Source organism: Aedes aegypti, chromosome 2, assembly GCF_002204515.2.
Source record: "Aedes aegypti strain LVP_AGWG chromosome 2, AaegL5.0 Primary Assembly, whole genome shotgun sequence".
Lineage (NCBI taxonomy): Eukaryota > Metazoa > Arthropoda > Insecta > Diptera > Culicidae > Aedes > Aedes aegypti.
In genome coordinates, this window is record NC_035108.1 from 386937276 (window position 1) to 386954748 (window position 17473).

The 17473-nt window shown below is 39.0% G+C and overlaps 1 protein-coding gene across 1 annotated transcript in view; it reads left to right on the forward strand.

Moving 5' to 3' along the window:
- Positions 1-16962, forward strand: part of LOC110676949 (paired box pox-neuro protein) — a 138325-nt gene extending 121363 nt beyond the window's left edge. The window contains exons 5-7 of the mRNA XM_021846942.1: positions 6906-7098; positions 15610-16235; positions 16297-16962. Coding sequence (XP_021702634.1) covers positions 6906-7098; positions 15610-16235; positions 16297-16596 — 1119 coding nt within the window. The 3' untranslated portion in view covers positions 16597-16962. The remainder of the gene's footprint in view (positions 1-6905; positions 7099-15609; positions 16236-16296) is intronic.
- The last annotated feature ends 511 nt before the right edge of the window (positions 16963-17473 follow it).

Sequence of the window (17473 nt, forward strand, 5' to 3'; positions counted from 1 at the left end):
CGATTAAATCTGTGAATCGATTCGACGTATCGAATTTGAATCGATTCAGTAACATCGATGTTCTGGTCAAATTTGCCCAACGCTGGCGATAACCTCAACAATCTGTGGGAGTGCGATGAGCACAGCAGCACAGCACGAGATGTGATAGGTATTGCTCAGAGACGACCCAAAAATTGTTGGTTTGATGAGGAGTGCCAGAATGTGGAGGATGAGAAGAATGTTGCCAGAATCCGGATGTTAGTTTCTGGTACCCGGCAGAATAGAGAGCGGTACAAGAAAGCTAGAGCAGAAGAGAAAAGAATTCACCGCAGAAAGTAAAAGCACCATGAAGAAGACATCATTACTGAGGCTCAAAACAACATGTAACAAAATGATATGCGGAGATTTTACGAACTGGCTTCGATCCTATTTAACTGGTCGTAGCATGTCGGTAAAAATTGCAGATCATGTTTCGTTGCCCTTTCCTGCTTGGTCCGGCGTTCCACAAGGCAGTCACCTTGGCCCATTCTTGTTCCTTTTGTATATGAACGATGTCAATTTCGTCCTCAAATGTTTGAAGTTGTCATATGCTGATGATGTAAAACTTTACTACACGATAAAGCAGCCAAAAGATACTGTGTTCCTGCAACGACAACTCGAAACATTTGCTGAATGGTGTCGCTTAAATCGAATGTTGCTGAATACTTCGAAATGTTCGGTAATTTCGTTTGGGCGCAAACAATCTATGATCCCGTTTGCCTACGCCTTGGCAGGTGAGCAACTGCAACGCGAATCGACTATCAAGGATTTGGGAATTATGATAGATTCCAAGCTGACTTTTAAGGACCATGTTTCATACATTGTGTCGAAGGCTTCTGCACAGCTAGGTTTCGTGTTTAGATTCGCCAAAAAAATCAAGGATATCTACTGTCTGAAATCATTATATTGCTCAATAGTACGCCCTATATTAGAGTATTCTTCGGTTGTCTGGTCACCGTATTATCAAAATGAAATTCAGCGCATCGAAACTGTTCAACGAAAATTCATCCGTTTCGCTTTACGTCATCTCAGATGGAGGGACCCATTGAACCTGCCTAGTTATAGCAGCCGCTGTCAATTGATTAACCTCGACTCTCTCGAAGCAAGGCGCAACGTTGCCAAGGCCTGTTTTATTGGCGATCTTCTGCAAGGCAACATGGATTGCCCTGCGTTGCTCAACATGCTAGACATCAATACACGGCGCCGCAATCTCCGAACGCATTCGTTTTTCAACCTTTCTGTCACTCGTACTAATTATAGCCTTCACGAACCAGTCCGAAGCATGTCGCGTTTATTCAATCAGTGTTATTTTGTATTTGACTTTAATGTATCGCGTGAAAGAAATAAGTGTAATTTTAGACGTGTCTTATGTTAGTAAAAATTTGACTTCATCACTTTATGTCTTAGTTTTAAGAATTTTGTCATTGGGGTGACCATTTTACCTGTTGACTAATAATAAATAAATAAATAAATCAAATAAACTGTCAAAAGCGTACGGAGAAAAACAGCGCTGTTTCCAGTCATGTGCAATCACACAAGCGCGTGTGAGAACATATTAACCATCAGCAACGATGGACGAGCTGTGGAGCCCCCGACGCTAGATGAGGCTAGTGATATGTTCGTTATGAGCATCCCTAACGATGTGTCATTTGACGTTCGTCTATCGGACGAACGAGCGCGAGAGCCGAAGGGCTCGAACAAGAGAAAAAAATAAATCAGACTTCAGTCTGTTCTGATACTCCACTTGAAGCAGAAGTTATTTTAAAAACCCTCTCATCACGTCCGATCATCAATCCCTCTGTCCGGTATGGAAACATATAAAAGTGGCGACGAGTAAATAGCTTTCGCGTGCAAAGTGATAAAGAAAATACACATTTTTACCACCAAAGTGCTTCATTTCGCCGTGGGACGGGCACCGGTTACCGGATAAACGATTCAGCAGTCTCGTTTAGCAGCCAGAGAAGGACCAAGCCGTCGCAAAGGTTCGGAAGCTCACGGTGGAGTTTTTCGGGTGGCTTCCGATAGATTTCTCGGTTGGGTCAACGAAAGGGTTTTCGACGCTGTGAAATCTAGAAACAGTTGAAAGACGATTGTCCTCGGTTATTTCAAAGGAATTCAGGCATCCGGTCTACCTTGTTCGACGACCGCTCAGGTTGAGTTGCAGAGGTGAAGCAAAGATTGTGCTAGATAAGAACATAATAGCGGAATTTGGGGCAAGTCTGCCATAGGGGCAAGTGTGCCACCCCTGATTTTTGTAAAAACTACAAACTATATTTTTGATTTGAGCTTAACAATATGTTCCCTTATAGTCCATAATACAATGGTCAAAATATGACGCAAATTGCTCTATTTTTCACGTATTTACATCGACTTTTGTGAAAACCATAAAATTTCAGTAATTTTTTATAAGATTTCGCTGTTTCTAAATAGCATGGTGAGAGGTAAATTAATAACGAATTTTTCAAACGTACTGTACATTGTGAAGCTATACAAATGTGTAAGTAATTGTGGCATTTAAACGAAAAAAATATTTAGTTTTACATACAAAATCCATTTTGGTTGAAATCTTTACTTTTTGGGGCAAGTGTGCCAACTATTTGGTAAACAAAAATGGTTGGGGTGAAATTCATAAAAATGTAAACATCATCAACAAAATCATGATAATGAACCAAAATGAGGCACCAGTAGTGGTTTTTGAAGTGTAGAAAAGGAATAGCGAACATTTTTGCTCCCACAATGATTGTTTTCTCCAAATATTCGATAATAACACGGTTTTAGGCGTTTTAAGAACTATTTTACTTATTTTCATCAATATTTTACCTCTATTTAGTGCTGATCTAGTATAATATTATACAGATCCTCCATAATGAAAGAGTAATTCATATATCGCATTGAATGGAGACAAAAAAAAAACGATTTTAGTTATTCGAATTGACTAGTAGAGAGTTCCACATGTGATGAACCTTGTTATAAAGCATCCCCTCATGACGGTAAACCTAAAAATATTTTTAAAATTGTCAATTAGGCTTTGCTTTGTTAGCAATATTAACAGGAAATAATGAAAATTTCATTACAAGTAGAATTACATGAATGTTCATTCGATGGCCGTCTTGCCCCATAAGGGTGGCACACTTGTCCCATAGTGTTGAAAATCAGGGTATTTTGGATGATATTTGAGGAGCTCCAAAACTAATACTTTTTGAAATTATTTACTTTTTAAATGGCACAGTGCTTATGAAAAGATGTGAAACTAACATCGTGAGGCTGAATTGGCGGGTTTTTTAAGCTTTAGACAAAGTTAGAGAACAATTTGCTTAAGGTGGCACACTTTCCCCAAATCCCGCTAGGTACAATGAGTTCCACCATGGCCTTTTCTATGGAGCCTTATCGGCGTGGTACATCGTTTAACGATTGGTACACCCGCATGAAATATTTTTTCCGTGTAAATGATGTAAAGGAGGAGGACAAATTGGCATACTTTATTACAATTAGTGGTCCGGTAATTTTTGCCGAGATAAAACTTCTTTATCCTGCGGGAAATTTTGAGGAAGCGTCACTGGACGATATTGTTTCAAAGCTCGGACAAAACAGATCCCGATATGGTACAAAGGTACAAATTTGCTACCAGGGTCCAAAATCCGGACGAAAGTACGGAGGATTTCATTTTGAATCTGAAATTGCAAGCCGAATTTTGCGGTTTTGAAAGCTATAAACAGGTTGCTATCCTAGACCGCGTTGTAGCCGACATCAGGGATAAAAACCTTAGACAACGACTTTTGAGTGAGGAAAAGTTGACTCTGGCCAATGCCGAAAAACTTATAGCTACTTGGGAAGTAGCTCGAGCTAATGCCGGTACAGCTGAACAACAAAATGGGGGGCACTCTAGTTTGGTAGCAGCACTATACAGCAGTCCAAGCCAAAGGGTAGGAGCAACGGCGTCAAGATTGGCCCAAGTCTATCGACTGGCAAGAGATGATGAGGCAGATGGTACTAGCAGTAGAGGGCCCGTTAAAAGTCGTTTAGGTTTTAGACCGACGGAGAAATGGCAGCAACCATACCGAGGGGGACGTAGAGCAGATGGAAGTAATACCCAAGCACGGGAGGGACGACAGGGGCATCGGCAATGGCAGCGACCCGACTATTCCCAAATGATCTGCAATTTTTGCGGAATTAAAGGCCATATTCGGAAGAAGTGCTTCAAGCTGAAGAATTTACACCGTGACGCAGTGAATCTGGTTGATTCATATAGACCAGGGCCATCGGCGGACAGGCACATCTCCGAATTGCTGGAAAGAATGAACACCCAGGACGACGATGATGTCGAAGAATCTGAGTCAGATTTCCATTGGAAACGTGGTCGCAATGGCCCATCGAACGCAGATAAGGATCTGTAAGGCGGATACAACCTGGCAAGGGCCGAACGTTTTGGTAACCAAGCAGAAGCAAAACGGTAGACACGACGATAGCATGATTCTTCCCGACGTAGAGCCGCCGCCTATGGGCGAGGATCCACAGATACAGGCTCCGAAGGGAGGTCGAAAGCAACCGATTCCTGTTGACGATATAGTTGAGCTCCGTAGATCAAAGCGTTCGAAGAAAAGTAATCGTAGAGATGAATATCAATACAACTAGCATGATTTAAAGTTTTCGGATTAGTTTCAGATCAATTAACATTGAATTCGATTCTTGTCTTATACATAGTTTATTGTATTTTCTGATCATAATTTCACATTCTGAATAGTTGTAACTTCGTGAAGGGGGAAGAATTGATATGTTCATTATGAGCATCCCTAACGATGTGTCATTTGACGTTCGTCTATCGGACGAACGAGCGCGAGAGCCGAAGGGCTCGAACAAGAGAAAAAAATAAATCAGACTTCAGTCTGTTCTGATACTCCACTTGAAGCAGAAGTTATTTTAAAAACCCTCTCATCACGTCCGATCATCAATCCCTCTGTCCGGTACGGAAACATATAAAAGTTAGAAATGAAAAGACGAGCTCCCTGCCGAACTTTTCAAGCACGGTAGTGGGCAGCTGTACGAAATACTGCACCGTACTCTGTTAGGGATATGGGAGGAAGAAGAATTGCCTGCTAGCTAGCTGGAGGGCCTACTTTTAAGAGTTGAGGATCATCCTTTTCAAATGTCACAACTTTAAGTAAAAATTAAGTATACAAAATTCAAAAAATGTTTTTGGAAAAATACATAAGTAAGAATAAATCTTTACCTTTCAAAAGCGGCATAGAGAGTTTCAATTGGACGTATAGTCACAGAGATGTGGACTGAACACTTTTGTATGTTTTTCAGGGGGTGAACCCAAACTTATGCACGGGAGTGCATTTAAAATGCAAGCTTATGTATGTGAAATATCGGAACTGAGCTAAAACCATTTTTTTGCTTTGAAAATCCCGTTATTAAATAGGCCTCTCTATATCTAAATTGGCCACACACATTGATTTCTCACGAGAGTGGCTAAATTAGGAGTACTGTGGCCAAATTAGTTATATGAGGGTTGTAGTGTAGAGGAAAATTAATTGTTTTTCTCATATTTTGACTCAATTTGGTCGAGTAGGTGAATATAGCTCTATCATATGAATGTGATCTATCGAGCATAAAAGGTATCATTCTGATTGGCTATGTAAAACGGTGTATAATCCATCGTGGCTACAACTGGCATTTGGTCAAAACCGGTGCTTCTACCAAATGAATAAGCAATGATAAAAAATTAGACTCATGGCTAGTCAATTTTTGGATTATGTTCAATTCCCTGAATGTCGTTTCCCCGAATATCATTTCCTCGAGCGCTAAAATCCCGAATGCCCAATTTCGACGAATGACAAGTTTCTCCGCGGAATAATGTAGTTCAAAAAGGTGCAAGAAATAATTAAAAAGGTGATTCAGCAGCAAACAAAGGAAGCTATCATAAGAAGGGTATTTGTAATCATTCTTGACTAAATACTCTATTGCAAAAAGGCTCTGAGAAGTGCATCTGGGAAAAACTGCACATCAAATAAGAAGGATTCATATCAGATAGGCCTATTGATGTAAAGTGATCGTCTAGGTGTACGTATGAGTTAATGATAATTATGAGTGTCAAAAATTTGTCGGACAATTGGGATATGCAAAAAAGAAGGATTCGAGGAAGCAACATTCAAGGAACTGCCTTTCTTGGAAAGTGGAACAACCTATTTTTTAAGTCAGTTTTAATCGGAGGGTTCTATTATTTAGTGCAGATAGGAAATTTGCATAATTTTATGTGATGGGATTAGTAGCAAGTAAGTGTATTCCATTGCAAATGTATTGAAGTGAAAAGCACGATTTGTATTATTTTTTCTTGAAAACTTTTCAATACACCGAACTTAGTTGTTACAAAGTAAATTGTTGTATAAAACATTCATCCATAACCCCATCATCCACAATCTTATTCATGATGGAAACAGCGAGTTACGGAAATAAACTTCCTCACGGTTGTGGTCACCCATAGCCGCAATAATTCTCTAGATTTACGACTGCAATTTCCCGATTGGCGTAGTCCTGATTTACATAACAGGGTGTAAATTTGTTCAAAATTTTGTCCCATAATTGCCATCGTAGCACGATAAGGTTTATATTTATGATCCACCATGGGATCTGGAAAACCTCCATCGGGTTACGGCAATGCCTTTGATTGTGATGAATGGCGACTTGCACGCTTCTATCACCCCTTATATGGGTAGCTCCAGTGGGTTATAATTGAAAAAGTGTTGAAATTATGATTAGCGTCTTTTGTAGCAGCAAAACGGTCACGAAACGAATGCTGACTCTTGTTACGGGTATTGCATGCATGTCGTAAAAATGAGCCACCAATAACTCTACTTTGCGTTTTTTTCCTTTTACTGTCGTTACAGCAAGTGGCAACGCCAACCGTGGTGAAGAAAATTCTACGCTTCAAGCAGGAAAATCCCGGCATGTTTGCCTGGGAAATTCGCGACCAGTTGCTGGCCCAAAGGATTTGCGATCCCAACACGATACCTTCGGTGAGCTCGGTCAACCGGATACTGCGAAATGGAGGACTCTGGACGGACGATATGACTTCGAATGGTGAGTATTGGATGCGACAGATGTCTATGTTGTTCCTTCAGTGACTCTAATTATACATGCCTAATTTATCATGTTTTGCCCCAACGTTTTCCTTCTTGACGAAAGAGCTGTAAAGTAAATTTCCTAAAATTATCATTAACTTTATCAGAGCTGTTGTGTTTATATCTTCACCTTTAGTCAGCTGAGGTCTACCCTCAAAGAAAAAGTGTCTCTGTTAGGGTTGAGACCACACTAAACGCGCACCGGTTCCAAGCTTCAGACCCCGGGCAGCGGACCTTAAGTAATGAGTAATTGCACTAATATTTCTTGCTCGCACGTGCTCATCGTTGATGTTTCACTTCGCTTTTACTCTGTTCCGAGTTGCCCAAGGTGGGGAAAGACATGGCGAGATAATGATCATGTTTGTAAAAGCGTAATCGCTCATTGAGCTTACACTCGCAGTGTTCTTCGGTACACACTTTTGGCGATACCGATCGACAGTTGAGATCCAAAGAAGTTATCATTAGTGCCTTGTGCAGTTCCGACCTTCCAACCCGTCGTCGTCGTCGGCAGGGCTAACGATTCAAGTACAATTCGATAATAATTGTCCTACTTGTGATCAGTTTGTAGTTAATCAACGGGTTTTAAGCAAAATATGATAGCGTTCGAGGAAACCGGCAGGTTCACGTTGCCTAACAGGATGTTTCCGTTCTGAGCCCGTTTGCGTGATTGGTGTCTGTGGGTTGGTTTTTATGCCAACCGTGTGTGTGTAAAAAAACCTACGATGGTGTGAAAAGAAGGCGCGAAACGGCCGACCTCAGTCTTTCATCATCGCGGCATGATATGCAAATTTTTGGCTACAGCTCCAGACGGTGTGCTTTGGTTTTGGGGCGGATTGAAGGTTTATCGAGGAACAGGTGATGATGAATCTACGGCTGAGGCAATTACATTGAATCTGAAGCAATAACGTTGGCTTCGATTTGATTTTAAAGATCCAGTACAATATTAGGGTAAAGGTACCGGAGTTGTTCATGATGAAAGGTGTCATAACAAACATTGCTGTCGTGAATTAGTAAATTATGTCTCGTTTGGCTAGGCTTACGAATTCTCATGATGTTTGATGTTTCAAAATAAATTTCCCACGCCTACTTCATACCTCGATGACTTCAGCTACATTGACGTGCGTTTTGTAGAGGAGCATGCTCATCAGTATTGAGTGTTATTTCTGGAGCAGTCCGAACCTTCACGATTCTTAGGTGTTTCTGACTTCCGCTTCGTACACCACCTTTGTGCCCGTATGCAGAGGCTATCCATCAATTACGTAACAAAATTCTCGGTTTTTACGTAACACAATTTTGTTATTTTTCTCGAACTATTGATTAACTATTGAATATATGCACAATATTTAATTTTAAAATTTAAACCTCAATGTTGAAATTTGATGTTTTTTTTTGTTGAAAATTCATATGCTTCAAATTGAATTCTGGACACCGAGTGTTCGCGAAGTACATTCAAGTTTCGTCTCGAACACCATGTTCTACAGGAAAGTAATATATTACCAGTTTTCAATACTGGGTCGCGAAAAATAAGCCGGTAAGCTAGGTGGGTCGCGCAACCAAAATGTTTGGGAACCTATGAAATATACTCATTTGAACTGATAAAATAAATGATTTGATAATTTAATTTAATAACAACCTACACACCAAAAATATCTTAGATTTACACGTAACGTAATTTAAGCCTCAATCATGCAAAGCCATTTCTCATGTATCATTCAAAGATAAAACCTATAAACACACCTATTATATACAACATTGGAATTTGGATTCCTTAATATTGAACGCGACACGTCTTCTCTCGAAGAATGTTGCATGCAAAACGGCTCGGTTTACATGATTTTCACGCTGAAAATTCAATCATAAATAATGCACATGGAATGACAAGCCGTCGATCCATCCATGTGCATTATTTTTGACAGAATATTCAGCGTAGAATCATGTAAACTGAGCAATCTTGTTTGCAATTTCACTTTCAAGATACAAGAAAGCATGCAATATTGGTGAATGTTGGATGTAAGATTATGAAATGTCTTAGTTTCGCTCAAGATTGCAAGCATTTTACGAATGCAATGAGACAGTTTACATTAGTTATCGTTGAATGTTCAGTTGCAACTCGTTTTACATGATTATCATTAAAAAATGCGTGCAATGTAAATTTGAGATTTTTTTTGCTGTGTATTGAACTCTTTTGAACTTTCAATTCTGTCCTAATAATGATAATTGCATAAATTCTAAAAACAAAACCTCGTAGACCTCTCCGTTTTGTCTAAGAATGATAGTTATTTAAATCACATGAGCTTCATAACGCTACCGAAAAGCGTTGCAAAATAAACCATTACATAACTAAAATGCGTTGCGTAAGAGTCATTACCAAACGCTTTTCAGTTGGGTAATTGACTCATATGACAATGCGGAAGAGTAGGTTGGCGTGATAACAATAGCTTATTACAATGAGAAATTGCAAAAACTACTATTGTCATATTTTTCCTGCTGTCAAGAATAAACATCAGGGAATGCTATGATTGCTGAAATAAATTTCAGTTTAATTGCTTTTAATAGCCTTGCATATCCTTCCTGCATAATGCAATGCAATCCTGATATGCAAAATTCATATCCTTCAAATTAAATTCTGGACTTCTTCTGATATCTTGAAAATCCAGTCTACTTATGGAATTTCGAAACTTCTCCTCTTTTCACTCGAGCGTTCGTGAAAATTTCATTTGTTCAAATCTTGATGGTTGAACTGAAGTTCTAGATTGTCCTTGAAAACTAACCAGTAATCAGGATTTTCCAAAGCTATTACGCACGGATGGTTCTTATCCACGCAGCAAACTTGCTATTTCTGAAAAAAAAAAACATGTTCAGATGATCGTTTATTGGTGTATTACCAAAATGTTAGAGGACTTCGCACCAAGATCTGGACGCCTCTGAATCTTCGTACAACATTGTAGTTCTAACCAAAACGTAGCTGGATGGCAACATATATTCAGCTCAGATTTTTAGCGATAAGTACATGGTGTTTTGAAAGGATCGCAATTAGATTAATAGTGCGAAACTTTGGGAAAAAATGCATCTAAATTGCTGTTTCTACTCATTTATCATGCAGTATTCATCCGTCTCCTATCTACGAAACACTGAAGCATTTTTGGGTTAGAATTGAAACTTCAGCAAGAAACATTATAGTTGGAGCACTGTACCTTCCACAAAACCGAAAGTCAAACTGTATGGACATAGAAGCGCATGTACGATCTTTTGGTTTGGTTGCTTCCACATTGAAGTCTTTAGACATGTTTATTCAACTTGGTGACTATAACCAACCCGGCATCGTTTGGTCTCAGCTCTGTCATTCTGCCTTGTCGCACTTAGTCGACGACTAAGAAGCTTTTCTCAGATTACGATTTTACGATTTTCGCCCGAGTTCATGAAAAGATGTTAGTCATGTGATTGACCTTTCCAAAATCACCTACAATCAAGCGCCCTATGAGACATCAAACAAAACTTCCAACCAGTATCAATGCTTTGATGTTATTTGACTTTGTCTCATGTAGATCAGCTGCATCCTAACGCCCTGTAGGAACATCAATAAGAAATTAAAAGTTTTAACGCCCTGGTGTAATGAGACTATGTCTCACGTTGATCAGGTGCATCTAACGCCCTGTAGGATATCAATTGAAAAACCCAAGCTGTATTAACGCTCTGGAGTAATTTGACCTCATCTTTTAGCCCTTTATGAGATTAATCGAAATTGTCAAGCTTTAACGCCCTGGAGCTAGTTGACCTTGTCTTATGTAGATCTATGTCCTTGTCTAATTTACATGCACATGGACATCAATTGGAAATTCCCAGCTCTTTCAACGCCCTGAAGTAATATTATCTTATCCTATGTAGATAGATCAGGTGCAAACGCCTTGTTAGACATTAATAGAAATTATCAAGCTGCATCAATATCCTGGAGTATTTAACTGTATTTCACATAGAGAGAACAGTAACATTTTAACGCACTGTAGAAAAGCAATCGTAGTTTCCGAGCTGTATCAACGCAATATATTTGATCCTCTCTTATGTAGATCAGAGTTGCTCGCTGTAACTATCAACGCCAAAAAATTGCCCACTGAGGCAAAAATCTCGCATGATTTTCATAAGATCACACTAATGAACGTATTTTTTATATTTTTTTTGTCGGTTCATAAGACACTTGTGTATTTCATACGACGAGATTGAGATTTATAAGACTAGTGTAATGATTTCATAACTTCAATTGTCAATGTCATAAGAACGCTTATGAATCCCATTGATCATCATTGTGAAAGACCACGTGAGACAAATTTTCTAAGTACATCAGAAATTCAATATGGCTACCGAACTTGACGTGTCTGACTTGTCGCTGGCTGCCTCCGTTTTTAATGTATCAAGGGGTAAATATTTCCTATTTATCATAATTTACGCTGTAACTGACACTTTATTTCCATCAGGTTGTGGAATTGGATCCGACAAAGATTTTTGTATGAAAATTCAAAACAATCTGTGTGACGCTTAAGAAATCATAAGCCCCCCTCATCCCTTTATGGATGCCCCTAACGTAAACCTTCACCAATTGAAGCGTTCTTCAAATTTTTCCTTTGCTATGATTTACTGTTTCGCGTTAAAATATGTTAGCCAACTCAAGAAATTCAAATTGTCATTCACTTTGTCGTATCGCAACTCGATTCTTATGCTTGCAGTAAAAAGCTTTAATCGAATTGCGGCGTGACAAAATGGATGAAAATTTGATTTTTGCTAGTTGGTTATCAAATCGGATTAGTATAATTCATTCATTGAAATTTATAATCTAAAGCTCAAATTACACAAGACAGTCTTATGGAATCAAGAATGGATTAGAACGTAATTCATAAGACTATCTATGGCGGTTCATAAGATCATCTTACGAAATTCCTTCGAGGTGTGTTATGGAAACAACATCTGCCGAAAATCATACGATGGTCTTATGAATTTCAAAGATTTTTCTTGTGTCGTAATTCCATAAGCAAATCTTATGACAATCTTACGTGCGTTTTCCTCAGTGCCGATTTCGACAGGCCGACTGCGATACAATTCAGATCATTTTGTATCCCATCCAGTGTCGTAAAAATTCAGCCGAATGATACCCGATCAGTGCGAAAACGAACAAAAACAAACTCCGCTAGCAAGAAGCCAATCTGACTTCGAGTGCGAATGCGACGAGAAAGAGAGTGGGTGCAACACACGCACACATTCAGTTTCACCCACTGTTGGTGTCATTTCAAAATTCAGTTTCACCTAGAGGCACTGAAATTGAAAATTGAATATAAAAAATTACAAATGAATTTTATATTACTGGTGTAAGAAAACGGCAATGTGATGCCTCCAGTTGATGAATCATGATTGTCTTTTAATAAAAAATACAACTTTTGCAATTTCCGGATGTTTTGTGGGGTATTCTGACGGAAATGATTTTTTTCACTAGTGAAATTGAATTTGAATGTCAGTAGTGGATGAGAATAAGTGTAGCAAAAGTAATTGAAAAACTGAATGCACGTTCTACCAGATTCGTGCATGTATTGTCAAACAAACATTCACACAAAGAAGAATTCAACGATGACAGAGCCTACTGAGGATCGGCGTTGTTGACTGTATATTGAAATATGCAGACACTGATCCCATCAGCATCATGCTGGTTATTCCATCACCAGTACATTGATGGCGATAGACTATGGATATCACTGATGGGTTAAGTTTAGCCTGGCAATTTATCAGTACGATATTTTTGACAGTGCTTCAGTTAGATCGAAAATATATGTTGGTCACTGAAAAACTTTAATAGTATGGATAATTACCACGTGATCACTCATTCTGCAGTGATTATGATTAGAGTGCACTGTTGCATCACTGCTGTTGGTTGTCAAATCTAAGTGATATTGATAGATCGCAAATGATATTGATAGTTTTAGAGCATCAGCCATCAGCTGATATGATTGATATTAGGCAACTCTGATGTAGATCAGCTGCACGTCAACGTCCTGTAGTATATCAATAAAAAAATGCCATACCGTTTCAACGCCTGGGAGTAATTTGACCTTATCTGGTGTACAGGGTGATTATTAATTCCTGTCAGTAAAGTAAATGATCGTAGATAAAAGATGTTTGTATGAATTTTAATTTTCAGCGTACATCCTGTTTTGTACGTCTATAAAGTTTGTTTTGACAAAGTAAAGATTAAATCTTTTTTTATTTACCTCAGTTTTTAGTCATATGTGTTGTTTAAAGGCATAACACTTGGCACGCACGTTTTCCACAGATATGTATTTTTGTCTAAAGTCCGGTGAAAAATTTGCCTGATTAAAATAGTATGTTACCAAAATCTTTCAGACTTACTAGGGAATAGCATAAGACTGATTATGGAACATTTTAGCGAAAAAAATATGTCTTTTTGGTTAAAAAAAATATGCTTCTGAATAACGTGCGTGTTAACTGTAATGCTTCTGAAACAACGCATGTGGCTGTAAATTAAAGTAAAAAAATAAATATGTTATCTATGTATAGTGAAGACCAATGTAATAGATGTCCAAAACTGGATATGCACTGGTAATTAAAATTCATACAACCATCTTTTTTCTAGGATTACTTATTTTACTGACAGAAAATAGTAACCACCCTGTAGATTAGTTGCTTACCATCGCCCTGTAGGACATTAATTGAAAACTGTCATGCTGCATTCTGACACCCTGTAGAACATCAATTAAAAATTCCAAGTTGCATCAATGCTTTTTTATTTGTTATTTGACCTTGTCTCATGTAGATCGATCTCAATTATCAACGCCCTGGAGTAATTTGAACTTTTTCCATGTCAATCACGCCCTGTATGACATCAATCGAAATAATCCTACAACAAAGCCCTGTAGTTTTTGACTTTATTCCACACAGATCTTTGCGAGATCTGTAGCCTCTTGACGCCCTGTAGAAAATCAATCGAAATTTCCTAGCTGTATCAACATCCTGGTTATCGTATGTAGATCAAGTGCATTTCAACGCCCTTTATGACATTAATCCAAATTTCAAGCTGCATCAAAGCCCGAAAGTAATCCGAGAATGTTTTATGTAGATTAGGTACATCTCAATAACCTGTAGGACATCAATTGTACCTTCCAAACTGTATCAACGCTCTTTAACAATTTAATATTTTTCACGGAGACCAGGAGCATCTTAACGCCCTGTAAAAATCAATCGAAATTTTCGAGCTGTAAAAACGTCCGAGAATAATTTGCCCTTATTGGCCTGTGTGACATCAATCAAAATTCCAAGCGCCCTGGAGTAATTTGACTATATCTCGTATAAACCAGACGCATCTTAACGCAATGTATCAATTGAAAATTCCAAGCTGTATCAACGCCCTGGAGTGATTTGAACTTGTTTCATGTAAACAGCTGCACTTGAACGCCCTACAGGACATGCATTAAAAATACCAATCTGTATCAACAGTAAACAATCGTCTGATCGACGATATTTTTAAACGTACGGATTTTATAAGCTCCCGAGATGTCCGTCGACGTACTCAAATTTTTATTCGATCTATTTCATTTAGGTTTTTTCGACCGTGCGATTAAAGTATTGGTGGCAATTTTCTTATGAAACGACCTTCCTGGGAATAGAAGCGCCCTCTGAGCTATAGAAATGCCTTGCCCTCAATAAGGTCGAATAAGAAGCTCAATTTTTCATCATAATGAAAAAGGTTTTTTGATAACCCACTTGCACGCTAAGTAAAACTCAAATTACTCTTGTGAATTTATTAAATTGGCAGTAAAATACTAATCCTAGATTAAGAACATTCAATGGTGTACAAATTTACAGAATTCAGAGGCATTTCCAGATCGTGTCCGGTATTAAGTGCCACCTTTTAATATTGGTCAATTTGGTACTTAAATACATCATCAAAAGGCAATGTCAAAATTAATATTTAGCTTTTTTTTAAAGCTACAAAAACGATAATATTTATTATAAATAGGCACCAAACCGTATAAAACAAATAGTTTTTGAATTACGAATTCAGCGGCTTAGGTGTCCGGTCCGGATCTCCCCTATCCATTTGCTATACTTGTGTTTTTTCGATGATCTTTCAACACGAAGGTTGCAGTTTTGTAACTACTCATTCAAGTCATAGCGTCATTATGCTTGATTGGAACATGTAATGTGATCATATTAGATCTACATTATGTAGCAGAAGTGCTTTCCAATGACAAGTCATTTTCTGGTTGAAAGCTACTTCTGTTAAGAGCAGTAATTTAGCCCTAAGCAACCTTAGGTTTTAGTATCATGACAAAACTTCGGAATTCCAGAGGTAATGGTTGAACTTGTAAACTATTAATTTATTGAGATCCTATCTAATCACCTAAAACATTTCCAGTAATTTTCCGATATCAACTAACTAATCAAAAACCAATGTTTTCGCTCTCTATTTCAGAACAAATGATGCGTGATCAGTCCCATTCGGCATCCTACATGCCCACGAAACCTCCCATGACGCATCCGTTGTACAGCCAAACTCTCGAGCAACACCACGCACTCCTCAACCAGTATCGCTACAGTATGGCAGCGGCCGTATCGCCAGATGGAAAGCCAGTGCATCCACACCCTTACAGCACCGTCCCTGGAGCTGTACCCCCGATGCAGAAAACCGCCGCCGTGAACATCATCCAGCACGAAGGCCACACACCAACCAAAGCAGATCCCGGTAAACAGCTACCTGCCACTGGATCACCCAAAGGCGAGTCCAAAAGTGAACCAACCTCATCAAGCTCCACTCCGGCCACACTTTCGCCTCAGATGGCGTACCTGCCGAAGCATTGGATCTGGAACACCAGTCTCTTCTACGCAGCCAATCGCAGCATTGCGGCTGGAGCTGATCCCAGCGTGGCTTTCCCTCATGGATATCTAGCGTATGGCAATCCGTTCGCCACTTCAGGTGGATTCGCCGTGCAACGGGACAGCTACAGGAATGATGGAACCAGCTCCAACACCAGTTCGTCACCGGTTCAGATCACTGATGTCAACTCGGACGATTCCTCCGATAACCACGATGATCTGCGGGTAGGTTCAAAACTTTTAAGTTTCTAATTAAGCCAAACTAATGATTTTATTCTAACCTCAGACAAGCATCTGCAAAAAGCGCAACCCATACTCGATCGAGGAGCTACTCAAAAAGCCCGAAAAACGTCAAAAGCTAGACTCGGTGACCATTACCTGCGTGCCACGGACCTCTCGTGACGGGTACCAATCTTCACCGTCGGCATCGCCATCGAAATCGACCAGCCCTCCGCTTCAGTCGACTCACTATCCAGCTCCACCCAGTTCAACGGGATCGATCGACCTCCACGAGGGAATCAGCCTGATCAAATCCAAACCGGAAACTCTCAACGAGAACAGTGTGAATATTGAAATTTGTGATTGAACTACCGTAGAGTATTTACTGATTGCCATAACAAGCGCATTTGTTGAATTAGTTTTGTACGTACTGTTATCGCTAGATGGAGAATCCATTCGTTTGTACATATGTGAACCCTTAATTGTGAGAAACAAACAATCTCCCGCAAAGTAGAATCTATAAATCTATCAAAAGTACTAGGATAAGTATAATTTATTAACCAGTTAAGACCCGTACTGTTGGAATAGATCCGTTCTAAAAGAAGACTCATGTATAAATAAAAATAAATCAAAACATTCAGACTAGTGTGAATCAAAGAAAATCACGGAAATCCACTGCTCAAAACCCTCACTGTAATATAATGTAGACTAATTGTTTTAATAAACAGCCGAAGCGAATTACTGTAATAAATTAAAAGAAAAATAAATAATTTGTTCTCCTCTTCATCCATCCATCCCTTATGGTACCCATGTAGATAACGCACAGTGGCTCAAAGCTGCCCAAAAGCTTTTCTTTCCATTCTATAACGTCGAATAGTAAATCTCCAAAATTTTAAATCGATGTGTATATTTCAATTTTTAGCAACATTTTAACTACAGTGATCAAGTCAAATGTACTGGAAATGACTGATTTTTGTTTAGAAAATAATTTCAGTTACTTTGCTTTTCAAAATCATTTCATTAATTTATTGAGCAAGATTTGTAAATTTATCAAACTTTTGCATGAAATGCAGCCACTGTGTGACGGCGACAACCGAGAAGTCGCCACGACACGGTCATATTGTATCATTTTTGCTGGTTTCGCCACCAGAACGGCAGCCAGCCCCATCAACAGCAACAGCGTGTAATAATTGCGACCGGTTTTTGATCCACTTGATGAGTCCTTGCAATCTGCCACGGTTATC